Source organism: Pogona vitticeps, chromosome 6, assembly GCF_051106095.1.
Source record: "Pogona vitticeps strain Pit_001003342236 chromosome 6, PviZW2.1, whole genome shotgun sequence".
In the NCBI taxonomy this organism is placed as follows: domain Eukaryota; kingdom Metazoa; phylum Chordata; class Lepidosauria; order Squamata; family Agamidae; genus Pogona; species Pogona vitticeps.
This window is the reverse complement of record NC_135788.1, coordinates 31,577,978-31,605,966: the sequence shown is the minus strand read 5'-3', so window position 1 is coordinate 31,605,966 and position 27,989 is coordinate 31,577,978. Positions and strand designations below refer to the sequence as shown.

The following is a 27,989-nucleotide window of genomic DNA, read 5'->3' as shown; positions in this document are numbered from 1 at the left end:
CCTGACGAAAATTGGCAATAAAAAGGGCGAAAGTAGAGGAGCTCTACCGAGAAGAACCATTCCACACGGCGGAGAAATGGAACTGAGGATTGGGCGGGCGGAGCATGCGCAGTATAGATAATGTTGACAATGTTTTTCTCTTGCAGAGCTCTGGAACATTCCGAGAAGACCAGCGCAGGCGCTGACTTAACCCCTTATTGTGTGCATTCACAGAAGACCACGCAGAAGAAAGAAAGATTTTGATTTGAAAGACTTTCTATGTATTAACACTCCAAGCACAGTCTAATTTTAATCTATCCTGTTTCCCCAAAAATAAGATCTAACCTGAAAATAAGCCCTAGTATGATTTTTCTGGATGCTCGCAATATAACTCCTACCCCAAAAATAAGCCCCAGTTAAGTGAAACCCTGCCCTCCACCATTGTGCAGTAACCAGAAGAAGATAACATGACTTCTGTAGATTGTTGTACATGGGGAAAAAATCCCCTGGAAATAAGCCCTAATACATTTTTGGAGCAAAAATTAATATAAGACCCTGTCTTATTTTTGGGGAAACATAGTAGCAACAGTGGACTGCTACAAAGTTAAAGGAATAATGTAGCCTGAAAGACAGCCACAGTTGCATCCCAAGCAACAGAAGTGAAGTACAGTATTAATATCAAAAATGAATCCCCCAGGTATTTTAAAAAGTGAACATAAAGGTTTGAGCAAAGGAAGCAGCTAAACTTTAACTGCTTTGTTTGTTTCAAATATTTATAACACTGGTGTCAGAATTCAGACTTGTTCAACTAGAACCATAAAATCCATCAACACTTCGCAAAACTCATATACTTAGAATTAAAGACTTCTCAACCCACAAATTTGTTTCGAGTATCAGAAGTGAACAGAACCCCTGGTCCTTACATAAAGGAGTCCTCTGATGGTGACCCCAAGTTTTCTTCATTTCATCTGTACGGTGGGGGATGAAGTCCTTTTCCACCACTATTATTATGTAATCACAAGTTAGAGATCATATTACAAATCATTCAGAGATCTACCAGGAGAGCCAAACAAACCTTCTGCATATCTTTTTTCTATGGCATCCAGTAAACTTTAACAAAAGGTTTATACAACAAATTTCCTTTGTGTGTTGTATTGAAAAGTTACTAGAACCATGGGAAGAATTAAGGTCATAACATTCAAGGCTTGTCTTGAAGCAAGATTTGCAACACATTGATTCTTATATAAAAATCTGTATGACAGTGCTACAAGCTGCTAGCAGCTGCCAGCTGGGAGACTGGTCACTAGATAAACATGGAAGGCCTAGAATCCCAGTATCACAGTACATAAAAAAAAAAACTAATTTAAACTATTAGTTTATGCAGATAACTGCTTATAACTTTTGTAACTTTTCCTTTTAAAATTCTTCTGTGAGGTCTACATAAAAGTGTTCATTTTCTTTTGGTTTTTAATCCAAATTTGATAACAAGTACATTTAACACATTAAGACTGGGTTTCCCATCAACTGTGTTCTTAAATATATTATTCCATATGGCCCTGAAACCCATTTGACAGATTTACATACATTGACAATAAGAACAGAGTCAGATTATGCACATACTGTTTAAACTGTGACTTTGATATCACACTACATTCATCTTATAAAATGAACATGGAATCATGTTTAGCCACTTATTAAAATTATATCTGTTTTTCATAAAGCAACTCATTGTATACCTATAATTGCTGATATGCTTTTATTTTTCTTTTACTGTATTTGGCTTGGCCAAAATATGTTTGGCACCACTATCTGCCAATAGATAACACAGGCACAAAGCTGTTACCAGTACCTACCCACCACCATAGGATCTAAGAGCTTGAAATGAATCTCTCAAACACCAATTTTGAGTTTTCCTAAGTTGTAATCATTTCAGAACTATCAAGCAGGCATACGATTGGCTCAAAAAAATATTCCAAGAAAGCCAAAAAGAAAACCAAGTTCTCAAATAGTACAGAATTACTTCACCATCAAAACTAAAAAATATTCTGTAAGAGAATGAGATATATTATTTCATTCATCTTAGAAATACTACACTTCAATGCAGCAGAACTCTGTCTCTTATAGGTATATAAACACAAGGAAGACAAAATTCACGCTATTTATTTACATCTCTTCAGAATGGCTCACAGGATCACACCCACAAAATCTCCAGAAGCAGAGGAACTTAATATCATGGGAGTTACTTAAATCTCCAAACATAAATTAACACATTACCAAGTTACATGGTGACAAGATGATATGTACTATGCAGATTAAGATTTAATATGGTTAAAACAGAGATTCTTTGAATACTGACATAATGCTTACAAGTTAACCACCAGCCATAACTGCAGTCAATTCTGTCTTCTCTAAACAGCATACTAATGCACACAGGCTGATTGCTGCCTGTATTTTTAACCCCCCCCCCCCAATTTTTGTATTTTAGAATGTGTTTTATGATTTTCATGGTTTTTACTTTACCTTCTGCACAATGCCCAGGGTAGCAATTTGCTAGATGGGTGTATAAAAATTGAATGGATTAATGAATTGCTCTTACTTGTGCCCTCCCACCCACTAACCTAACCAGGAATTCACCAGGAATCAAGCCATTAGCACTACATCCAAAGTGAATTTGTAACTTCCATACTAAACCAGTCTGAGCCATGTTTTGTATCCAATTCCTGGATACTTTGTGGAAGGGGGACTTCCATGCAACATTAAGATATTGCTTCCTGGTGAATTTCTGGTTAATTTAGCTGCTCTGGCTGGAATGATGGGACAGCATCATCCACATCTTCTTTGAAGTGCAGAGCTGGAAGGGCCCCTATGGATCACTGAATCCAGCCCACACTAACATACTGTTGGACATGTGAATGATAAGCTAGAATTCTCTGTGCTTTTGGCTCATCAATGTATGCAAAAGCAGTTAAAAATACTCCCAGGTCAAAAATGCAAAATATGGTTTTGTAAGTTTAAGTTCCATACCTTGTTTAGCAAGGCTTGTTGTCCTGATACCACAGGATTATACTGTATTTGCTCTGTGCAGTTTGGTTGAGTTTCTGATACACATTGGTACATTGACACAGCACCTGCGTAACATGTCTGAGGTGTTACTATAACTTGTTGAGAATTTATTCCACAAGCTTGACTTTCAGGGACTTGCTGCAAACAACTGAGAAAGTCTTCCAAACCAGAAGTTGAATAGGTTGACCGATCAAAACTTCCTACTGGGAAATCTATCTGTGTAAAATCTGGAAGTTGTGATACCATGCTGGTGGACTGGTTGTAAGGAATAAATTCTTGCCTACATGCATATGTTGCTGTGTTTACTTCAGATTTATAAGGAAACTCCTGAGTTATTTCTTGCATGCTGGAAAAGATATATGGCTGAGACTGTTGCTGTGAAGGGTTAAGGGGCATGTTGTTGACTGAATTCCAGTTTGTGAACATCCCATTGACTTGCATGTGCTTCATTTTCTGACACAACTGTTGGTGATGCTGATGTTGTTCCACTGTTGTCTCTTTCTGCCGATGGTCAAGTTGTGGCTGCTCCATTTGCTGCGGCAGTACACAGGTGGAGTTCTGAACTATAGGCTGTTGCTGCTGGCAGCCTGAATACAAGAGGTCTGGTTTATTTAAGGACTCCTGAACGTACGTCAATATTTCATCAGTTATGTCAATGTCTCTAATGTCATCCACACCAGACAGTTCATTTTTAAAAAATTCTTCATCTTGCTGAAAACATTTTATATCTTCAAAGTCAATGCCTAGAGTTTTCATGATGTTATACAGTTCATTATTCTTGTTATCCTGAAAAAGGCCCACACTGTCTTCAGGAAGTATCAAACTACTTTCCTCAGGGCATGCAGTCTGTTCCTGTTTAAGGATGCTGTTGTTTCCCACTGGCAAAATATCTTGCCAATCACTGGTCATTACATTGCCCAATTCATCTCTGGTATCTGCAAAAAGGTTCCTCTCAAAAGAGGAGGAGATTTTGTTTGAAGCAGGTGGACAAAGATACACAGATTCATCCTGCTGCAACATTGCACCCAAAAGTGAATTAGGATCCACAGATTCTTTGCGCAGAATAGTCTTGGAAGCAGCTCCTTTTCCAATGCCACTTTTAACCTTTGCCTGAGAAGGATCCATTAAGCCAGGCTGAGGAAACATCACTTCATATAACACAGCCTCACCCGTAGCAAACGTGAAGGGCAACTTCATGTTTCGCTTCCGTAAGTGCTCTGCCCCTTCTTCATCTCTGCATTGTAAAACACCAAAAATAACATGTAGAAAAATGGCTAGATTTTATTTTAATGCTGCAATTGACCATTCAAAGTATTTGAACAAACACTGGAAGCTGTTATGGGGGGCAGGGGGAATCACTAGGACTTTCAAGGTAAGAGATTTGGCTGCCTCTAATTGTGTTAGAAGGGTGGACAGTAGGCACAGTCCCTTTGTGAAGTAGTAGCACTGTGCATATGTGATACATGAAACAAACATCATTAAATAACAGTAGAATAAGGCATTAAATACTCTCTTCCACAGGCATTCACCTGGAATGAGGGATAAACAAAACCAGGCCTATAAACCAAGGCAAAGAGTCAAATTTGAACTGTGACAAGAGAGCAGAACAAGGCCTAGAAAGGAGTTTTTGTTTCAGAACAAACTTGTTAGAGCAATGGAGGTTTTTTTGTTGCTCTCTATCCCTATACCTTTCTAGTAAAATGCTGCAACTAAGATGATCTACAGCTGGCTTTGTTGTAACAGCTAAACTTATGCAGAAAGTCGGAATCTTCAAGATTGCTTTGAAGGCTACTTACGTAAGAGGTCGCTGTGTTGCAATTATATAATCTGGTCTCCCATTTTTGTAAATCAAACGTGCATTTGCTTGAACCCAGGCCCAGCGGTTTTCCTTGGTAAGAAGTCTAAAAACCGTCATACCGCTTTCTCCAGTCTTTATCACTAGAAAAGTGAAAATGGCAAATCTGTTTTACGTTTCCAAATTGTTGACACTCAGATTCACTCAAACCAATTCCTAAACTAATATGTGTAGCATATTTATAACATACAGCCTAATCCACAAAACAGCAAAATCAAAACTATCCAATTACCAACAGTTCTGCAAAACAAGCCCTGCTAGTCTGCAGTCACTGACAAGTGCTATGTATTCTATTAGTAGAAATAAATTATTTCTTAAGCAAACTCATGCAATAAATTGTTAGTCTCTAATCCAACAAGTCAACAATTTTGACCTCCCAAGTAGCTCAGTTATAACCATATTTTTCAATATTTGCATAAGTAGTCATTTATACAGGATAAAAATATGGAACTACTATTTTCTCTCTCTTTATGTTTTAATGCAACACAGAGTTGCTGCTCAGAGCAAGGCCACTGCAGTGACAAAGAAAACAGCAAAGGGAAGGGAGGAGAATGTCTCTGATAAAACAATGAATAGGTCAGCGAGGGGGAAAAAGAACATGCTTTACACTGAGGCTTATGCAGCCTGACATAAAGGCTCTGATAGAAAGGATCCAAGTAGATGAAGTTTTTTTCTAAATTTAGATTTGGAAAAACCTCTCTTCAAAGTAGCAAATATGCCTGAGAAAACTGCTGAATTAGCAGCAAAGAAAGCAGAGAAGAGGAAGTGCAAAGTGCATGATGTGACAAGAACATGGAGACTCCAGCTAAGGAGTTCATATGGGAATATTAAAATACCTCCTTCTTCCAACACATGCTCATATGTTTAGGAAACCCCTTATTAGAAAAACAAGAAGGGATTAACACAGAGATACATATCAGGATTTATTTTGGTGCACATTTTACTACTTGATGGTTTATCACTAGACTGCTCTTACTTCGGATGTGATTCTCAGCACAATAAAGCATATCAGCAGCATGAATAAACTGGTATCCTGTTCCTCTCATACACAATTCTGCTTCAGTGTAGCCCAGCACAATTCGGCCTCTGCAAGACACATTAGGTAAAACAATTTTATGCCACCTTTCCACAACTTAGCTTGGTTCAGAAAAATCAAAATCAAAACCAAAAACTCACATTCTACTATAGCAAAATTCACAACACTGGATTAACAACAAATAACATGAGCTAATGAAGAGCTATAATGCAACACTCTCCAAAATAAAACATATTTTACACCATCACCAGAAAGAGATTAAGGAAAAGGAAATGAAGTACAATACAGTATTTTGCCCAATGCTTAGAGCACTAACTACAGAATACTAATACTTTAGGAAACATGTCTTATGAAAATACATATACAGTGGTGCCTCGCTTAACGAGTGCACCGTATAGCGATGTTTCCATATAGTGATCCCTTTTTCGGGATCGCTATACGGAAACATACCCGATCGTCGCAATGGGGAAAACCCGCATTGCGAAGATCGGGTATTGCGGCGGCCATTTTGGAGCCGCCGAACAGCTGATCGGCGGTTCCTAAATGGCCGCCGGAAGCCCGGAAATGGCTGCCGGCAGCCGTTTTCGTGCCCTGCCCTCGCTTAGCGAAGGCGCGAAAATGGCTGCCGGCAATTGGAATCCTCACTGAACGGGTAAGTAAGAAAGGTATTGGAACGCATTAAACTAAGTTTAATGCATTTCAATACATTTTCCCTACCTGTTTAGCGACGATTTCGCATAGCGAGGGTTAATCCGGAACGGATTAACCTCGCTATGCGGGGCACCACTGTAGTTTTTAAAGTATGTCTTAAGCTCCTTCTCAATCAGTAATACTTTGAAATGCATACATTTTTCAATAGAGGTGAAAGATTTGGAAGGAAGCTATGGCTATCTGCAGCTGCAATTAACTGGATTTTAGGGAAAACTGTAAAGAGATGAAGAATGTTTGTGCAAAGTTAATTATCCTTCACCCTTAGCCAAAGTGCTTAGGGTTGATGGGAGCTGCAGTCTAACACGATCTGGACAACCTCATGTATAACTGTGGCTTTGCAAAGGAATTTCTACCAGTGATATGCAGATATCCTGTGATTTACCAAACAAAAAATAAATAAAAAAAATAAAAAACAGCTAAGATATATAGAGGTAATCATTATCTGTTGATCTTGCTCTTACTTAGCATCACATCCTATAGGTGTAAAATCCAGCTTGTGCTTAGTTCTGAAGATAAAGTTTTTGGTACGTATTTCCAGAATCGATGGAGGCTGGAGTGGAGTTGCCACTGCAAACAAAGCCAACTGAGGAGACAGAGCAGTGCCGTCCTTTCCTTTTTTGTTCTGCCCATGAAGAAACTTTAATCTCCCTTGAAAATTCATGGCCTTTAGAGGAAGAAAATGGATTGACATGATTGCAGACATGTTATGCTACTGTATATTTTCAACATTATTTCTAAAATTTAATTTGCTTTGGCATTACTGAACATTCTAAAATCCTCAAGCTTGTTGAGATCTTGCGCTTTCAATTCATTATTAAAAACACAGTAAGGTGGAGAACTGCAAACACAAACACACAGGATTGAGACACTGGATAGCTATAGTAGGTCATTTTAAACATGGCTGGCACTTCTCTAATGGAAGTGGATAGCTAATGTTTTGGATTTGTTGTTACTGTTTTAATCAGAAAAGGGTACAGAAAGTATTCAGTGGTACTGCAAAAGAGGACTTGGTTACAGAACTAGCAAATGCACTAAAATGCAGCCAATACAGGCACTAGATCTAAAAAAAAAAAAACACCCCAAGTTGATTAATAAAAACTGAGTACCTGCAGACAATTAAAGGTTCCAGAGGAGAACAGGAAACTCAGATTTGTATCAAATCACTTAAAACTGTGCTTTCAGGTCCTAGCTTATTATAAACCAACTGTGGCCAAACACAATATTCAGAGATGAGAGGCATAAGAGGAATATTAGTTTATTCCATGCAAAGGAGAAGGCAAGTAAATGAATTTAGGCAGTGGGCAGTGGACAACACTCACAAAAGAAGATTACTGTAAGGTTAAATAAAATTTTCTAATTATGTTTGAGCCAGGTCCAGACGCCAGTTTGTACTCACCAAAAATCCAGATGAATTATCCAAGAGGCAACGTAATCTACAGATAAAGTTTCGTTCCATGAATGAAGAATTCTCTGGAGGTAGTTGTTCTGGGTTATAGTATGTTGCCGACTGTGAAAATCCATTATCTCCTGTAAGAATATAATAAGGTTTTTTTTAAAAAACAGGAACACCTCTTTTTATTACAGCCACAACCCTTTTCATGACCAAGTTATTAAATCCTATATTAAACAAGAATAAGAATGTTTATAAAAATACAATATAAGGAGACATGTTTTGTGACATTCATGTTTTTAACCTGACAAAACATATGTGATCATACTCTGAATATTTATAAAGATTAAAGTTCTTTGTGAAAACCACTTTTCTAAAGAATTCTATACATTGGTTCCTCACAATTGCAATTTTTTTTTTGAAGGAGCAAAATGCACTGTGCCTATCTAGTTCTATGGGCAGTAGGATATGCAAGTCCTTTAAAGTGACTGTTTCAGGCCAGAACTGGAATTAAAAAGCACATACAGCCTCTTTTCCATTCTTGTCAAGTTTTGACAAACAGAGAGTTTCCACATTTTTTTTGTGAAGGGCATTCTGGAGATCATAGCATTACTCTTTCCTAGATACTGTAATTTCTTCCTCTACAAGAAATATGGCCAACACCTTGTGACAGAGTAAGAGGGCACTCCTATCCGGCGATTCAAAGTGCTCTAATGTTGGATTGTCCTAGATATTGTAAGCCAGAATTGTGCCTGAAGTATGACAATGATGGAGATAGTGTGTTCTCTCCCCATTTCTCTCCCATAGAAGCAGTGGGAAGCAAATTACTAATGCTAGCTCAAAGTCCAGGATAAAATTAACTCCCTTACTGGGGGCATAATTAGTGATCAGAAGGACTATGGATGCCACACTCCAATCCATGTTGTCTTTCTTGATGACAAGACAAGAATTATTTGGCTCACAAGGTGCCCTCCTCAGGGAATCCAGGATTTCACCCTAAATCCACCCAGGATTTGCAACACAGATTCATCCATACACGCCAAACTATCTCTACGAATCTTTTCAGATTATCAGCACAGTGTGCTGTTGTTTCCAATGTGAAGTTCCTCCCAAATAACCGAAAATTCTAAGATGGTTAAACTTTTATTGGCTGAAATCTTACGCTAAAGTTACAATTGGAGCAAGCCCATTTGAATCAATGGAACCTACACAGGAAATGACTTACCAAATCCGCAGCGATTCAACAGGCCTACTTAATAGTATGACTTACTATGATAAGCACAAGGAATTCAGCTAATGATGGATAAGTATTCTCAAGAGAGATACGCCACTACCTGTGGTTAGTAGATTCTCACCTTGTATTATCTGTCCTGAGTCTGCAGACTGGATAGGATTTAGAGCCCAGTGAAGCTGCCGCTGAAATTCAGGTCTGTCTTCTGTGTGGATCAATTCAAATACACTCTGGTGTATAATATCTGACTACATTCAAAAAATAATGACAGCAAAAATGCCCAGTTATATTCCTAGGTTGACTGCTACAATGAATATTGCTAATCACCTTAGTTTAATTAAGACTAACACACATGCAATTATGAGAAAGCAAAAGCGATCTTTCACCTAAAGAAAGAGTGGGGGTGGGTTAAAATATTTTTTGGGAGGGCAGTTATCAGTAGATATTCATTTTCCTGAAGATCATCACTGCAACTGGGAATGAAACAATGGCACATTATCTTACAATAGTCTGCAAACATCTTAAACATATGAGTTCTAGAACAAAACTAAAAGTGAAATTGGCTTGTAATTCCATTTTCAACCTAACCAATCAGAATGTATCTCACTGATTCAACGCAAATCTTTATACCTTCTGAATAGTGTAATTTATGGTTTTTGGTACATACTGCTGACTTGGGAATCAAAATCACCAAATGTGTTGTCACTATATAATTCTTTTTATAATGTATTCCTTGTGATACCTCTAGGGAAGGCCCAGATCCTAATGTTCACTTGCCGGTCACAGTGTGGAAAAACACTGTTCAGGAACTCTGTAGATGACCTTTAGTATCAGGCAGATTTATATCAGAATGGGTAGTTTCTAAAATACTTAGTCCCAGGTATCCAAGGTGCAAGTAAAATAGTAGAAATGACAATATTAAATTCTGGAATGGATAGGTATTTTAAAAACTAATGTGTCAAGTGCTTACTTTTTTTTAGAATGGATCTTGCAAACTTCATTATAATCTTAAACCACCTTGACTTCTCTCAAAGAGGTACAGTGGTGCCTCGCACAACGATTGCTTCATACAACGATGAATTCACACAGCAATGGGTTTTTTTGAGGAATTTCCCCCATCGTTTAACGATGTTCTCTATGGGGGAATTTCACTTAACGATGTCCCTTTTTGCTCATTTAAAAGTGTCTTAAAATGTTTGAAACCAATGCTTGGATTCCATAGTGCACCTTGTGAAACATGTGCAAACTTAATTTGGTTTTGTTCTGAGTCTTCATTAATTTTTGGTGATTTTTTTATTTTCCCCATTTAAATCAATTGAATGGACAGTTCAATGCATTTAAATAGGGAAAACAAAAAATCACCCAAAATTAAGGACGACTCAGAACAACACCAAATTAAGTTTGCATAGGGTTCAGGAGGTGGGCTAACGATTGCAAGCATTTAAAACCTGTTCCAAACATTGTAAGGCACTTTTACAGAAGCGAAAACGGACTTCGCAAAGCCATTGAAATGTATTGAGTCGGCTTCAATACATTCCAATGGAGGAAACATTGTTTCACTCCACAATGTTTCCTATGGGTTTTTTCACTTAAAGACGGCAATCCGTTCCAATTGGAATGGATTAACCAGTTTTCAATGCATTCCTATGGGAAATGGTGTTTCACAGAACGATGTTTCACACAACGTTCATTTTTTTGGAACCAATTAACATCGTTGTGTGAGGCACCACTGTATTTGTCTCCTCTGTTTACTCAGGAATGTGATAGCTTCTCAAACTCTGCCCAAAGCAGATAAAATTGTATAAAACTGCTCTTCATTACATGAAGCAAAATCCAAACTTTTCACTCTTTCTGAGAGAGGAAAAGGTGCTTACCTGCTGGAAACCCAAATAATCCTGGATCGTCGAAGACACATAAAATATTAGCGCATCCGATGTGATCACCAGCACAAAGCCATTCAATGCCTGGAGACAGAGCAATAATAATACATCAGTAGCACATGTCTTAAAGAGGTTAATATTTCTGAAAATTAGTTTGAAGATATAAAAGACAAAAATAAGTAACTAGAGCTCCTATTATTTGAAATACAAATTACTCAAGTAAATTAAAGCATAAGATAAATGTACTGAGCTTACTCAAGAACAATACTATACAGAACAATTAAATTTGCAAAAGATATACAAACACAATTATAAGAAATGTATAATAGTGAACTATATAATGAGCTGGGCTTATGTTTCTGTGCTGTGATGGGTCTTGGAGGGGTTTGTTTGTTTTTTGGTTCCCCCCCATTTCCGACGGGTCTTGGGGGGTTGTTTGTTTTTTGGCTCCACCCCCCATTTCCGATGGGTCTTAGGGGTTTAGTTGCTTTTTGGGTTTTTTTTCCCATCTCCGATGGGTCTTGGGGGGTTTGTTTGTTTGGGTTTTCCCCCCTCATTTCCAATGGTCCTGCATGCTTCCCTTGGAATGGATTATGGCTGTAAATCGAGGCACCACTCTACACAATTGAGGCACCTTAAATACCAAAGCATTTGTTGTTGTATAAGCTTTCATTGTTACTACACATTACCATTATCCATAAAAGTTTATACCATAATAAATTTGTTAGCATTCAGTTCAGCTTTTAATCTTACTTCTAGTAGAGCCACTGACATAAATGATAGTTGGTAGTTACACACATTTAATACTTGTTGGCTGAAATCCTAAATTATGATGTGTAAGACTGATGACATCATCAGCCATGGTAATATTTTAAAAATAATCATTTTTTATTCCTCCCACCTGAAGGTGCCAAAGAATTCCTTTTATCATGGGGGAGCCACTGGGAAGACTTTAATTTTTTAAAAAATCACCACAGCTGGTAAAGTCATCCGAGCAGCAATATGCTGTAATTAAAGGCTCCCATACCCCTCAATGGCTTCCTCACAACAAAATGGATTCCACAGGAGCCTTGGCACTGGGGGGGGGGGGGCGGAGAGGAACGGAAATATTTTCCAGTCAGCCTTACATAGCATAAAATATGCCAACCAGATTTTAGCCACTGATTTCAATGGATTCCCTCTAGCTAGGATTAATGTGAGATTTAGCTCCCTATCTAAGGTGACATATGACTCTCTGCTGCTTTCTTGCCACACCATATTTACATTCTTTTAGAGGGTTCGTCACGTACCTACTAAAAGCTCTCAATGCCATATTGGGAGTCATATCCACATATGAAAATATGACTCCATGTTGGTGCAGATGTGGCAATAACCTTCTCTGCTGCAGCTTTATACCACTGTGGAATCTTCTCTGAACTTTAGCTTTTTGATGCAGTCACAGGAAAGGGAAAGGAATCTGAATATTTCAACCATACATGCAGAATATATAGTTCTTTTCATGTTGCCCAAGGTTCTATATGAGCAATAAAGTAACAGGAGCCAAGCAGTGACAGAGAAATTACAGAATGGCAGATATATTTTAAAAACTCATGGTAAACAGAACAAATGAGGCCACAAAAAGCAAGCTGCGCTAGAATCTCTCTTCTTGCTATCCAAGCTCTGTTTTGTAACACATATCATTCAGATATGCATGCAAATAAGTCAGGATTCTAATTCCTATATTAACCAGTAAATATTGTTCATAGAAAATGTGGTAGCAGATGAACGCCAACTGATGCCTCAGCCTTAATGAAGAGCTCTGACCACGACTAGAACACTCACAGCTGTGCTTTCTGTGGCTAATTCCAGGACAGAATAATATTCCCATTGCTCCTGGGAGACCCAAACAATAGCCACAGTTTATAGGTGCAGCTCAATTATTCAAGGAGCATTACAGAGTAATACATTGTCCATCTCATCAGGTTTGACTGAGCATGATTTACAGCAGTGGACCACAACCTTTTCCCAACCGCGGACCAGTTGGGAGTGTGTGGCATGCACACGGGGGGGGGGGAGCTCGCTCGTGCACATGTTGCACTTGCAGGGGTGCTCACAGACATGTGCACAGCACACTTGCAGGGGGCAGAATGTGCTTGCGCGCATGCAAGCAACCGGTCCCAGGGGGAGGAAATCTGGGTTCGTGGCCCGGTCCTGGATAGCCGACAGACCGCTGCTGGGTCGCGGACTGAAGGTTGGGGGACCTCTGATTTACAGCATGCTGGTGAAAGAGACAAGGTTTTGCCTACTTTGAGATAACCTCCAGTGTAAGTTGGGAGATTCTGTCACAGTCACTTGGATTGTGGATTTTTTTGAAAATGAGAATAATTATTATAATCTATTTTATAATCTCTCTGTACAACAGTTTAAACTGATTAATTATTTTTGTAGTATGCATTTGAAGTCATACAAGAAATGGTTTGTTGTGTTTTTTTTTAAATATTATGCACCTGATGTAATACAGAAAAATGCCATGGGTGGTTTCTGTATCATGGACCTGAAATCATATAGAAAATAGCTTGGGAGAACCACCTTATTATTGACATGTAGACGGACAGATATGTAGTGATGAGTTAGAGATGGGCATGAACCGCAGTTTGGGCTGGGTGCTGGTCTTGTTTGGATCTGGTAGAGGGGGGCGGGGACAAGATGGTAAGGCTGCCTGTGTACAGACTGCCGTGCTGCCCAGCAATTTCTAAGCCTGGCTAACCTTTGTTGCTGATCAAATCCAAAACTGACTGTCTCAGGAGTACGGTATTTCCACACAACTTCAATGTAAAAACAATTTTTCCAGGAGTTACTAAAGATTTCGTTGCTGCTATGATAATCACAGAGCTTTCCCATTATCAAATCATTCCAACTCTTGAAGCAAATCACACTTTAGGCAAGATGATGATGATGACCTGGACGTACGATTATGGCAGATTTGATGGAATGGTACACATCCAGTGAACAATGGAATTAAATTTTCTTGGAGAATTTCTGGCTGCTACTGCTGACAATTTTGACAACACTTTGGCCACTGTAGATCTTGCAACAATTCACGTAATTACTGCTAGGCATCCTCTCCCATATTATTCAGTTTATAATTTGCTAAGATTGACTAGACACTGTGAAACCACTGGACAAAGTGAAACCTCATTTTCAAGCCCATGTGTTAGCCATACTGGTGAAAGAGTAGTGTCCCCACCCCCACTGCATTCTTGGTGAGAAATCCTGCAGAGCTCTTCCAGTTGACTCTAGGCTTCTTGCAACTTGTCCCACAGGAGAGTATTATGTAATTACTGAAGCCCTGTTGTGACATGTTTTATCAGCATTTTAAGGATAAAACTGCTTGCAATCCTCTTAGCTTAGATATAACTTTTAAAATAAGTAAACTTGGAGATTGTTATCCTGTGTTTTTACGTACATTTTTCCTGTTTTTATTATCTATCTATCTATCTATCTATCTATCTATCTATCTATCTATCTATCTATCTATCTATCTATCTATCTATCTATCTATCTATCCATCCATCCATCCATCCATCCATCCATCCATCCATCCATCCATCCATCCATCCATCCATCCATCCATCCATCCATCCATCCATCCATCCATCCATCCATCCATCCATCCATCCATCCATCCATCCGCTGCCTTTCTCTCCATATTACAAAATAATATTTTATTAAAATAATAAAAATATTATTTTAATCCATTTGTGTACCTTCCACAAAAGCATAGCTTTTAAAAATATAATAGTTTAAAATACAATAAACAGATGAATATAATAAATATAGGCTTAATTCAATTGCTAATCCCAGCTAAAGCAGACTCACTAAATAAGTTGCTGAATGCTGATAATACATGTAAATGCCATTGATTCAATGGGTCTAGCTCTATTTGGGACTACCAATTACTGCTCTGTGTTACAGGAATGAGTTTCTATTACTGCAACCCAAGAATGTAGACAAGATGCTTGAAGAGGTCCAGCCTACATCAGTTCATATATACGTACTTGCCATTGATGTTTTATTATACCTAGCAAACTGGGATTGATTGAGTCCAGGAAATGCTTTTTTTAGCAGAGAGTAATCCTGGCCATCTTGAAAAAAGCAGTGAAAAAACTACAGTACTACTAAAAACTACTAAAGTATGCCTTATTTTGTCCAGCTCCTCCTGCCACTGAAGCCATGTCCACCGTAAACCAGATCTTTCCCAGTGGTGCCCTGCAATCTTTAGCAAAGCCTTGAGAGGGTGCACAAGGCTGCAGTAAGAAGGATGTGGTGAAAAATATGCATTATGCAACCTCCGGTTGCCCAACCTACCCATTATATAGCACGAAAAAGCAGACACATTTAACATTTTTAGAAGTATTATGGATACAAAACTCCCAAATGCTTTGAGTCTCAAACTTCAGCAATTTTACTGCATAAATGTGTCTGATTATTGAAATATTCTGGACAGTAGAGTACAAAAGGTTGTCTTGTGTGACATATGTGCCATTAAGACAATTTAATCTTCTACTGACCTTAGTGGGGGTTTTCCAATGTATACGAGGTGTTCAAGGTGTGGTTTTTACCAATGCCTCTCCCTCACAGGAGTCTCCACAGTCAAGTGGGGATCTGAACTCAGATCTCCTGAGTCCCAATACAACACTTTACTCATCAGCCCAACATCAAATAATTCATCAGCACAAGCCATATTAATGACTGGTGCTCTGATTGTAAAAATTACTTAAAAACCTTCAAAAACTTTGAAAGAAACTTTGGAAGAGCAAAATTACTACTTTTAAGCATGCATGAATAACTTTCAAGGACCATCTCATGAGATCCTTCAAATCTGAAGTTAAACCATAATCTGAAGTTACGTAACAGTTCTAGAACACAGGAACCCTTTCTCATGGAAATGATCCTGTTTATCACACTTATTGTGATAACCTAATCTGTGACATAACACCTTGTTATACTAATTCTGACACAGACTAGTTATGCTTTTATGATCTTAAAATCTATGATTCTGAAAAACCTATGTTGTCAGCTTAGTTCAGGGCTGGCACTGAAGACACTTGAAAGACATGAATAAGATTCTAGTCTGCTCATCTGCTTATTTTTGAAACAATCTCTCAAACAAGATAATGTTGAGCTACCAAAATTCAGGTATGAAACCACACCACATAGAGTAAATGTAACTTAGATTCAACTATCTGCCTGTTAGCAATGGGTATTAAGAAATTCAATGAAAGTGGGTGAATAGACTGGCAGAGGAGCAACACATTGCCTGCTTCTCTTTCTCAGCATGGTCTTAGTACTTGTTGCGTGGGGGGGGATATGTCCCTTCCTTCAGCACCAACAACAATTGGCAAAGGAAGGATTGCCTCTCCTCCACCTGGCAGGAGGCAAAGATATCACTAGTCAACTATGGGCCTAATGTCCTGTGTTTCCATGAGGGCTGTGGAGGAGACCCCCTTCACCAAAACAGAAATACAGGATACTGGTAATCCCACCTCCCAACTAGTAATTTATGGATTTATTTATAAAACTAAGTTAACAGCCCACTGCACACTAACAAGAAAACATATGAGGAATGCCAATTGTTAGGAAAAGAAGAAAAGGATTATCCATTTGGTTAGGTGCAATGAACGTAGATATAAATCCTAAAAGCAATGTTCTGCTTACACTGCTGTATTTAGTGCATTCAGGACTAGTACCTGTAGCAGAAGTTCTCCTTCAAGCAGTTGCATGTTCTCTCCAGGTTTTGTTGTCCTACTGCCATCCTGGATGCCATTTCTGTCAGCTTTAGTGGAACTGGATGATTTTAGTGCAACTGCAGAAACAAATGCAATGAAGCTTTATTATTTCTAGGAAAGATTCCCAGATACTGAGTTGCTGAAATATTCATCTATACGCTTTCAGAAGTATTATATTAATAGCTACTGGGGAAAATATTCTAAAGCATTATTTATAAACTTACCTTTTCTAGAAAAGTTTCCTTAGAGCAAAACAGCTTCTCTGAAACTGAGTAGCTGTCAAATATTATCTAAGGCTGCAACAGTAACATGATCAAGTTGTTTGACATAGAATTGATATGTTCATATGCTTAAGTGGTATCCCCTCTTTATGATTACCCTGCATTACGAAGAATCAGCTTCACGACATTTTTGCGATCGCAAAACGATGGTTTAAATAGGGTTTTTTCGCTTTGCAATGATCGGTTCCCTGCTTCGGGAACCGATTCTTCACAAAACGATGTTTTTTAAACAGCTTTATTTTCGCTTTATGATGTTTTCGCTTAACAGCGATTTTCCTGGAACGGATTATCACTGTTAAGCAAGGTATATTTTCATTGCTGGTAATTTTATGTGTCCCTTATACTCTTATCACTCTTTATAAAATGGCATAAACATTGGCTGGTGTCCTATTCTATACTCCGTGAGAGAGACATTTCTAGCAGCTACAGATTGCCACTAATTAAAGAGTTCCTGCATCCATTTTGGATTGTGTGTGACTAATGTACAATAAAACCAAGTTGCACATGATATGAAATCAAAGCAGAAACTTTTTTGCTATCAGCAATCTGCCAGTGACATCACTGCTACTGCTTGGGATAATATTTACATTTTAAAAAAGGAAAGAAGGTCCGGGGAGGAAGTCTAGTACAATTCTTGCATAGTTTGCTTCAGACTTAAAAGGGAAAATAAAGTAAACAAGAAATACCTTATAATTTTGCAATATAGCAAAACCGGTTTCATATGACTGAACTCTAACAATCTGCTTATTTGAAGCTACTAAAGATGCAGAGTGACACCAGTTATGATCCTGATTAAACATATTTGGCTAAAATCCTGTAGAAAATCCAAACTAGCTTAGGCCCATTGAATCAGTGAGGGTCTGGTAAATCAACATCTATGTAACTTCAATTGATTCAAAAACCCTACTTAAGCTTCAGCTTATTACTGCATTTCTGTCACCGACTGCTACTCCAGGTTTTTTTTTTATTTACACATCAAAATTTTATCCAGGGAAAAAAAGGCAGCCTATATGAAATCATATGCCCATGGATAAAGAGGACAATGTACCAGGAAGAATATGAGGCTCTTGTTGGAAAACAAGCAAAAAATCTTCCTGAGTACCTGGAAATAATCATGTTGTGCTCTGTTACTTTATGAGTCCTAAATATTTATTTATTTATTTTATTACATTTCTATCCTGCCCATCTAGCCATTTCGACTACTCTGGGCAGCATACATCAAACACAACTTAACAATTAAAATAATATCAGCATCCAAAAATAAAATAAATATTTTTTTTTATTTGAAGCTATATGAAGCTATCATGTTGAGTAACAATATGCATTTCTTTTACAAATAACTGTAATTAATAGTTTCAGAAAGACATAAATGATCAATCTCTTAGAGCTGCAGAACTGGAAGGGACCTTGTTATGGATCATCGAGTCCAGCCCTTGTCAATGAGGCACAGTGGGGAATTGAACTCTCAACCTCTGGCTCTGCAGCCAGAGACCTAAACCTCTGCAGTTCCAATAGTGCATAGTGGCCTTTACCACCTTCTCCTTTCTACTCCAGTACTGTAAAGCCCCCCCCCCAAAAAAAGAGCCATACTCACAGATTAGAAAATGCTCAGTGAGATGCTAAAATACTGTTGAACTGAAAACATAACATTCTCAAGCTAGTCTTTCACATTACAATCTGTAAATTGGAATAATTTTAAAGTTTCTACACATATCCCATTTATTAAAAAAACCAAAAACGCAAGCATATTAAAGCTAATCTGCCAGATCAAGTACAAATATTTTAGATAGCTTATAAGCTTACTAAACTATGCTTCATATTAACAGAATACCAGCACTGTTAGCAAGAAACAATAGCAGTCTACTTCAGACAAAGGCAGCTTTTAAATCTATTCCACAGAATTCAATGAACTTCTAAACTACAGTAACTACCCCAAAAAAGATATATAACGGTAGTAATTATTAATTGTTTAGCAAATGCTGTCATTACATATTTGGATGGGTTTCTCTGTAAGGCTGTGCAAACAAACTATAAATCTATTTGAGTCAATCTTTGATTGTGCTAGATGAGATCTGAAGTGGATAGTACTAGTACAAGTCAAGCCTGAAACAGAACCAGATCCATCTATTTAGCTCTGTACAGATTCAGAAAATAAATGAACAATATGTGTCCTAAATGTTTCCCAACATATATGGAAAACACCAGGGTGATTTGATGGGGAGGGGCAAGTAAATGAGCTGGTCTTTGCTCATGGACAGCCCTAACTGCAATCTTGGACAAAGATCTTAAATGCACTTTGTAGTCACAGTGTTTGCAAGGGGAGTTTGTGAAAGATGAGTAAATTATATATCCAGTTCTCTTATGCAACTCTTATTGCATAAATTCTTAGAAGTACAGTGGTGCCATGCAAGACGATTTTAATTCATTCCGCGAAAATCACTGTCTTGTGAAAAAACCGTCTTGCAAGGTTCCCTATGGGAACTTCACAAGATGAATGAAATGTATTCATCTTGCAAAGCATCGGTCTTGGGGAGAAAAACATCTTGCAAAGCACAGCGATAGAAAAAAACATCTTGCAAAGCACCATAGGTATCGCAAAAACCAATTGTCTTGCGGGTTTTTTGTCCCCCAAGGCAATCGTCTTGCGAGGCACCACTGTACATCTTTTAAAAAGCTGCAGTCATGACAATTTTGGTGCCTGTCAGCTATCTTTATTAGTCTGGATCTGTCACTTCACTTCCAAATATTTTGAATACTTTAGCCTAAGCCCCCTTTTGCCTTTTTTTTTACACAGTTTATCTCAATAGTAACTTGATTATTGTGTGTGATTTTGATCTGTTTGGTTATCTTCTACACCCTTGCTAACATCTATTCTGTCTTGCAACTGAAAAATACGCTTTCTTTTGTGTTGGGGAGCGGGCATTTTATGATTTATGCCTGGGATAATCTATTGTTTGTATTATTATATAATGTGCATTTAACTTGTTGTACACCACAAGTAGCAATTTGCTAGATGAGTACTGTAGTATATAAATTGAATGAATAAACTGAATTGCATAAATAAAATGTTATCTGTTATGATAGCACAATGGGTTAATAAAGCTACCACTACATTAACTAAGTGCATGCCATCACTATTAGTAGAGAAGGCTATTTGGAAAAAAAGCCTGCACTGACCTGATCTGTGAAAAACAGTGAAAACAAAATGACCAATGACCACAGAAGTGGCTTTTCATCAGAGATCTTTAAACTACCAACAATATGACTGGCATTGTTTGAGACTAATTAAGAACACTGATAACCTTAGCAACTGGTAGTCTGAATGACAGCCTGAAAGACAATCTTAACAGAAAAAGATAGTTCAGGAAATATCCTGACTTAATTTGAATGTTCCATCTCAACACTGCTGCAACAAAATTTCCAAAGGGCAAGTTTGGTAGTGCACCAAAGGGAAAACATGAAGAAAAAGGGAAACTATTGCCTTTCTTTCCTCCCACCTCCCCTTTTATTTGAGGCCAAGGGAGATATTTTTCTGGCAAACATTTAATAATATCATCTTGTATATGCCAAGCCTTCTCCACATACAGTATGTGGTGGACTTTGGCTGAGCCTCTGATGTCACCCCCATGACACAGTTCCACCCATGCATGGGCCTTTATGGACCCGAACTCCATGGAGCCTGAGGTTTGGGCTCTCGTACCCATATGCACATAGGCTAGTCCATTCTAGACAACCTCACTTGTGTAGCAACAATGCAAGGTTAGCAGAATGCAACCGATGTGGTGTTAGGGAGAAGTGCACATTATGTCCATATAATCAGATATGTGACCACTTGAACAAGGCTACTGACTGAAGAAACAAACTTTTCAGAAATGATTAAACACAGATGCATACCACAAGAGTCTAAATGAGAGAGCCAAAAATATTATATAAGGTAGAATGTTAGCAACGAATAGCAAAATGTACTAATTTAGCATTTTAGTGTGAATATTCTCAATATTTAAGGTGCAACTGGCAGAGCTAATCAAATTCTGCATTGCCTATCTTAAGAAGCCAAGGTTAATTTTTTACACTTATTTTTGATTGCACTTGTAGTGCCATTTATTAGATCTTGTACAAATTTCTAAAATTCATAGTTTTATTTACAAAAGGAAAAGCTAAGCTCATTGAGGAAAAAAAAACCACAGTGAACATTTATTGGACAGGCATTTTTGACCTTCTGTGTGGATGCAGATGTCCCTGAAAAGCTATAATTATATGACATGCTTCAAGTTAGCAGGTGTTCCTTTAGCAAAGGACAATAAATTATTAATGCAAAGTGGTGTGTGAAAATATATCTTTTGTTTCATTCTGTTAGGAAGGTCACCATTTTCAAGCCTCACCCCAAGACACCAACATTTGAGAAAAACAAATCTTTCATAAGTTCACTGGATAAATAAAACCTATGAGCTGCCATTGGCATATGAGGCAAATGAATCTTAATACCTAGCTCACTAAATTCAGGAAGAGAGATCTAACTTAAAAAAACAAACAAAACAGAAATTACTCTGAAAATATCAGTACACAGCAAACCTTTAGCTCATGTGCTCCCTGGGAAAAATGAAAAACCCTAACTTGAATCTAACCTTAGCTTACAAGCTTCCATCCTTTTTAACTAAAGGTTCCACCTTCCAAGACCAAGGGGAATGGACTGTGTATGACAGATCCCTGCCTGGTGAGAAGAGCAGTAGCATTCAAAGCAGCATTTCAACAATTCCAAGGAATACTCCTGAGGCAGGAGGGTGGAATGTTTGCACAGGTCTTATGGGTCTGTTGTCCAGCATCAAACAACTGCCCTCAGGATACAACACAAGCTTTTAAACTGTCCAGGGCTTGCGACTTGACTAACAGAACTACCAGCTATAAACCATCCAATTTTTTTGTATTAATTTATTATAAGACAAGACAAAATACATGAACTATTAACACAGAAACTTATTTAATATATGAAAACACAATACTAGTGCACCTCTCATCCTAGGGATCATTATATCTTACATATATTTACTTATACAGTAGTCATAATCCTCCTTCTCCTTTATCCACCTTCAAAATCCTTCCAAAAATACATATATTCATTGCCTAGTTTTTTTCCATTTGCCTTTACTCAGTACAGCTTTTATAAATTCTTCCCATATTTCATTCAATTTATTTGTATCTCTCCTCCTTTTTTAAACTTGAATTCTGAAGTCAATGTACTTCATTATACCATTCTATCTGTAAAAGCATCATAAAGACAATGTCCAGTGAATACATCCAGAACTAAAACATGATCTTGAGGAAAGCAGGGTGTGTTCATGTGCAGGCCTACATCAAATGACAGATGCTGAAGATGTGGAATGTTGGCAATTTTTTAAAATGAATAAAGCTCTGTGCATTATGCAGCCTGGCTCATGTCCCCTAAGACATCCTACTGTCCTCAGATGTGTCACTTCATTGCCACTGCTGAAGAAAAATTTAACTACTGGTTCAGTTGGATTTTGTATGTGGAATGTAAGAGTCAACATCATGCTTTGCAAAATGTCTTGGGCTAGGCTCTACTGATGTGCTTCATTTTCTTTAACAGCAGCAACTTCTACAGTACATTCAGAAGACTTAAACAACAGTGAACTTCTACAGGATAGGTCATTAGAAAAGTATTTGAGTAATAAAAATCATTCTTAAAATGTTTTCCACATAACACATTAGACAGAAGTCATAATTGTTTGGCTCTTACTCCTGAGAGAGGAATTACTGAACAGAAACCACTTAACATAGCCATTCAAAGCCATTAAAACACTGTCAATTGTTAGAAAATGTAGTATTAAAAAGATTGCATATTTTTGTTAAATGATACAGTATATTTGCTCTATTACTCCACTTCTGCATTTTTGTAATGTACAAAAGAACAACAAATCCTTAGTACTCAAATTCCTGAATCATGATTATATAATTTTCTAAGAATTAGGGCAAATTTATATGGTGTCTGAAATCCTGTTACTTACCATAAGAAAATTATGTTCTTAACTAGCAAATAAAAAGTACTCCCCCTGTAATTCTCAGGAATATGCACACATGCACGTGGGCCCTTGAATATCACTGCCAGTAAAGAATAGCCAGAAAGTTACTAATTTTCTTAGGCTGCTACACAACAGAATTTCAGCCAATATATGGATAAAATTGATAACAAAACCAATTCCCAGGTTTCTACCTGAAATGTTAGCTCAGAAGTGGAAGCGCTCCTTGGTCACTGAAAAGATACTGAAGATCTATTGTTGTCAATCTATTGCATCAATATATTACTGTTTATAAAGAAAAATGTTATAGCCAGAATCCTGCTTTTTGTGAACAGGATTCTGTCCTACAGTACAAGGTATGTACATATTAAGGGTTTTTCAGTTGACTGTATTTTCCATTAAAACATATCCCATGCACTTTTGTTATTTTTAAAATAACTTCTTTAAGTAACAAAGTTGTAGTCTTCGGTAAAAAGAAAAAAATGCCATACCCCTTGAAAATGGAGTATCAGAAAGTTTTAACTAGATTGCATTTTGAAGGTTTTAATGAGGATAATGGGGAAATTTAATGGCATACCAGTCCAAGAAAGATTGAGTATTTGTGGGTCACCAGCTATGGAATATATGACCCACTATATTCTCCACTGTCATTTATACACTAATATCAGAAAACATTATTTCATTCCCTCACTAAAGATGAGGAAGCACTGGGAAGTGAGAAATAAAAATCAGACTTCCTGCTTCAAGGGAATGTGACAAAGAATGTTGCTCTGTTTGTGATAAAGGCTGCCAGATACAGTAAGAGGTTTGTGGACTCCATCTCTGCAAACTATCATGGAGACTTTAAAACGTTAGAGTATAATTGTTGTCCAATAAAATGCACCAATGCCTTCTGCTAACAGTTCCACCTGCATTTTAGCAATATTGGGCAAAATCCCATTGTATCTTTGCTTACTGCAGACTGCAGAGCAATTGGGCATTGCAAGCATTTAATTTACACTGATTAAAAGCTTCCTGTCACCTATTTTAGGTACCAGGGCTCCCTCAAGTTCCCTTTAGCACTAGTGAAGCCTTTAGGAGGACCAGATTCGGAGGGGGAAGCATTTAAAAGTTCAAAATTAACACCTAGTTGCTGCTGCCAAGAATGGGACAGCTGCTGCCGATTTGGTAGCAATTTTTGACTTTAAAAGGCTCCCTCCCATCCCAAGGCTCCCAAAGGCTTCCACTGGGCCAAAGGCGAACCCATAGGAGCCTCAAAACCTACAACAGATAGGGAGGTTTTAATTAGAGCAAATTAAATGCTTCCGGCACTTGAATCAACTTGAGCCTGAGAGCCTGCCAGACTCACTCTCTCATTTTAACATAGGAACAGCAATGCTTTGGGTTGAGGGCAGTTACAGTCTCTCCATGGAGCAGAGGAAGTATTTACTTTGCAATATCATAAAGTGCCTATCTTCTTCAGCCACTTTACAGTGGGGTCTCTACTTAAGAACTTAATCCGTATTGGAAGGTGGTTCTCAAGTTGAAAAGTTCTTATGTTGAATCTGCATTTCCCATAGGAATGCATTGAAAACCATTTAATCCGTATCTGCTCTTTTCCGTCCATAGAAACTACAGTACTATATGTGAAATACCCAGTAGAAACAACCTTGACAGCCACATTTCTTCAGCAGACCAAACAGCAGGCTAAATGCCTGTCTTACCATTACTACTCTTCTCATTTAGCTTCTTGATTAGAATTATTCCAGTCTCTTTTTAGGGGGGGTGAGACAGGGAGTGAGAGTGGTAGCTCTCTTGTCAGAGTGCTGTCCCTCCCCCTTACAGTCGAGAAAGAGGTACAGACCTTGCCTACCTCATCTCCTGAGAGAATGGAGCAGCGAGGGACAGACACACAGGAAATGAAGGGAGAAATTCAAAAGTTAACTGTCAAAGGAACTGAGGGGGAAATGGTGGGAGTAGAGCGGAGAAAAAGGGTGGAGATAGAAGGGGGGCAGCAGATATAAAGAGGAAGGAGAAACAGTTGGTGCCAGGTTGGGAATGAGTCTGGATGGAGGACCCCTGGACTGGAAAAATTAAGAGTCCCGGAGGAAGAGGCTGATTACAGATGGAGGAGAGAGATTCCCCCAAGACCCTCATATTGGCGAGAAGCTAAAGCCAGGGAGTGGCGGAGAAAGCTAAGAGAGGAAAAGGAGAGAGTGGAAAGAGAAAGGAGGGAGAGACTAGAATGAAGGGTGAGAGAGATGAGGAGGAAGGGATACAGGGAGGACCCTGGGCGATCCCATCGATCGGACAGGCCCGGTGGATGGACGATCAGGACGATGACACTGTTGCCCTGCTGGATGGAGAAGCAAGACAGATGATGAACCCTAATGCGTCAGTGGACTGGCCGGGACCGTGGAACTCGGGTGAAGGGAACCTGTTCCTAACTGAAGGATAGAAGCCACTGACTGACCCGTTGTCAGCAGGAGAGAAATGATGGGACAATTTCATTGACAGCGGTTATCTGTTAAATACTCCAGTAAACCTCACCTGTTTCAAAATTACAAAAATCTCCTGATTTATTGGCACAAAGAAAGAAGCCTAAAGTTGAACCCTCACAGGGGGCCACTAACTTCTCTCATGCTCTTCCTGTAGTAGTTCTGTAAACAGAACAGATATTAGAAAGACATTATGGGCTAAATCTTAGCTAGAAGAGATTCAATGCTCAAGATTCTGATTCTTTTAACTACACATGGAACAACTCATTCTGTACAGTTCTTTTCTCACCACTTGTGAAGGAGGAATTCATCAACGCCTAGCACAACTGAAAACCCCCTTGGTTTGAACAGGATGAACCTGGCTTGCATAACTGCAACCTGGAAATCATGAGTGGCAAAGGCTAAATGCTCTACCCATAGCGCCATTATGCTCTTGTCACTGCTAACAGGATTCTGGCTAATGAATCACTGGGACATTAAAAAAAATCAACGTTTATGTAAGTCTCAGTGAATCTACTTAAGACAGAACAAACAATGAGATTTGGCTCTTAAGAACATTTTGAATAATGTTCTTATTCAAAATGAAATCAAACCAAGGTACAGTATCACTGTCTCTTGGACTACCTTTTACTATCATTTATCAGAGAAACTTTGTTTAGGATAGACAAAAATAATGGATCTCAAGAACAATATTGATTATTTAAATTATTTAGATACAATTTTTTAATCTAAACAGTACTAGTAAAATTACAAAATTTAATTTTAAGAATTAAAATCTCAGGAGCACGCACACACACACACTAGGCAGAAGACACATAAAATACACAACTACACCACCCGGCTTCCTAAACTAGTAAACAGTTTTTGATCTGGCACCAAAATGAGTATTACTGCAACAGCAGCAGCCACACCACTATCAGGATAATATTCCACAAATGGGATGCTTCAAAAAGAAAGATATCTCCCTTGTTTTCACATAATGTTCTTTAGGTAGTTGGAGAAGATCTTATCCACTCACACACTAATCCCTTGGTTTGTTTTCAAAGGAAATCAAGCGAGTTCATATAAATATATCATATGATTACTATCGTATACTAAAGTGAAAAATATAAACAAGATGATAATAGTATGTTAGCCTGAAAGGAGTAAAAAAGTACATATGACAATGGAATCTGAACGGTGGTTTTGGGGCATAGGATGATACTGCCTGAAATTACTTTGCACAGATAGATCTATGTTCACTCCGGGAATGATGTCATCAGCAGGGGCAAACTGCGGCTGATTGAAAGCTTCCTTAGGTAAGTTGGCTGTGCATGTGATTCATACACAATGCAACCAAGCTGCAGCAACCCCAGCATTACCCAAGGAAGCCTTTACTTAGCTTCCTGTGCAATAGGATTACAATTACTTTTTTCCCCCTTTCAAATCTTGCACAGAAAAAGTATGTTCATATCCTCCCAAAATATGTATGTTGTCAAAAATAGACACCAATTAACTGTATTTACAACTTTGCTAAGAGAGACAATGGGAAATATAATCTCCCCCCCCAAAAAAAATGTTCAGAAGGCAATAAAAGTCAGGTCTCATTGTGAAAACAACAATCTGGAGAGAGCATGTTTTACTCTCTATCATCTGTGGTACATGATCTAAGGCCCAATTTCTCGCACAAGTGTTAACAGAGTTAAGAACATTCAAGATTTGATGAAAAATATGGACAATGCATGCTACTAATTAGGATTTTTCTGGTAGGACACAGGGACACAAAAACTCTGTGACAGATCCTTTAAACGGACATTCTGGATGTCTAAAACTCAAAACCAAATATACAAAAGGTACACTGGTTTTAAATTCTGTTCCACTTTGATATAAGTGCAGCATGATTGTAACTTATTTTAAGAGCCAAATACACAGGCATAACAGAAATAAACAGAGTCTTGTGGAACTGGAAGAAAACCTCCTCCAGACTGGGAGAGAAGCAAAATCATCACATAAATCTGCATCAACACAATTTGTAGCAGTGATCCATACCGGCATGTTAGTTTGTGCCCAGCTTTATTAGATGACATTAGTGTTGTCTGTGTGGTCTTACTAGCATTGTGGTGAATTATAGTAATGTTATAGGAGAGACTTTCCCACAGAAGTAACTGAAGTATGCTGGATCTTGTCAAAAACATAATGAATTTCTGTGTGAGTATACAGCCTTCTGGACTCCTTCAGGACATTGTTATATGGAACTAATTTTTTTGCAACCCCTAACATATTTAAGGAGTGGTTTTAACAGTT

At 38.1% G+C, this 27,989-nt stretch overlaps 2 protein-coding genes across 3 annotated transcripts in view; one reads left to right on the top strand and one right to left on the bottom strand.

The window, feature by feature from the left end:
* LOC140707469 (uncharacterized) overlaps positions 1-6,163 on the top strand; it is a 92,051-nt gene extending 85,888 nt beyond the window's left edge. The window contains exon 7 of the mRNA XM_078377167.1: positions 147-6,163. The gene's annotated coding sequence lies outside the window, so the exon portion shown is untranslated. The remainder of the gene's footprint in view (positions 1-146) is intronic.
* Positions 1-27,989, bottom strand: part of AHR (aryl hydrocarbon receptor) — a 66,201-nt gene that overhangs the window by 13,387 nt on the left and 24,825 nt on the right. For both annotated transcript variants that reach the window (XM_020781440.3, XM_073003270.2), the window contains exons 3-10: positions 16,875-16,990; positions 11,140-11,229; positions 9,390-9,513; positions 8,041-8,171; positions 7,106-7,308; positions 5,874-5,983; positions 4,839-4,980; positions 3,004-4,276 (exon numbers count right to left, since the gene is read on the bottom strand). In XM_020781440.3, the coding sequence (XP_020637099.3) occupies positions 3,004-4,276; positions 4,839-4,980; positions 5,874-5,983; positions 7,106-7,308; positions 8,041-8,171; positions 9,390-9,513; positions 11,140-11,229; positions 16,875-16,990 (2,189 nt within the window). The remainder of the gene's footprint in view (positions 1-3,003; positions 4,277-4,838; positions 4,981-5,873; positions 5,984-7,105; positions 7,309-8,040; positions 8,172-9,389; positions 9,514-11,139; positions 11,230-16,874; positions 16,991-27,989) is intronic.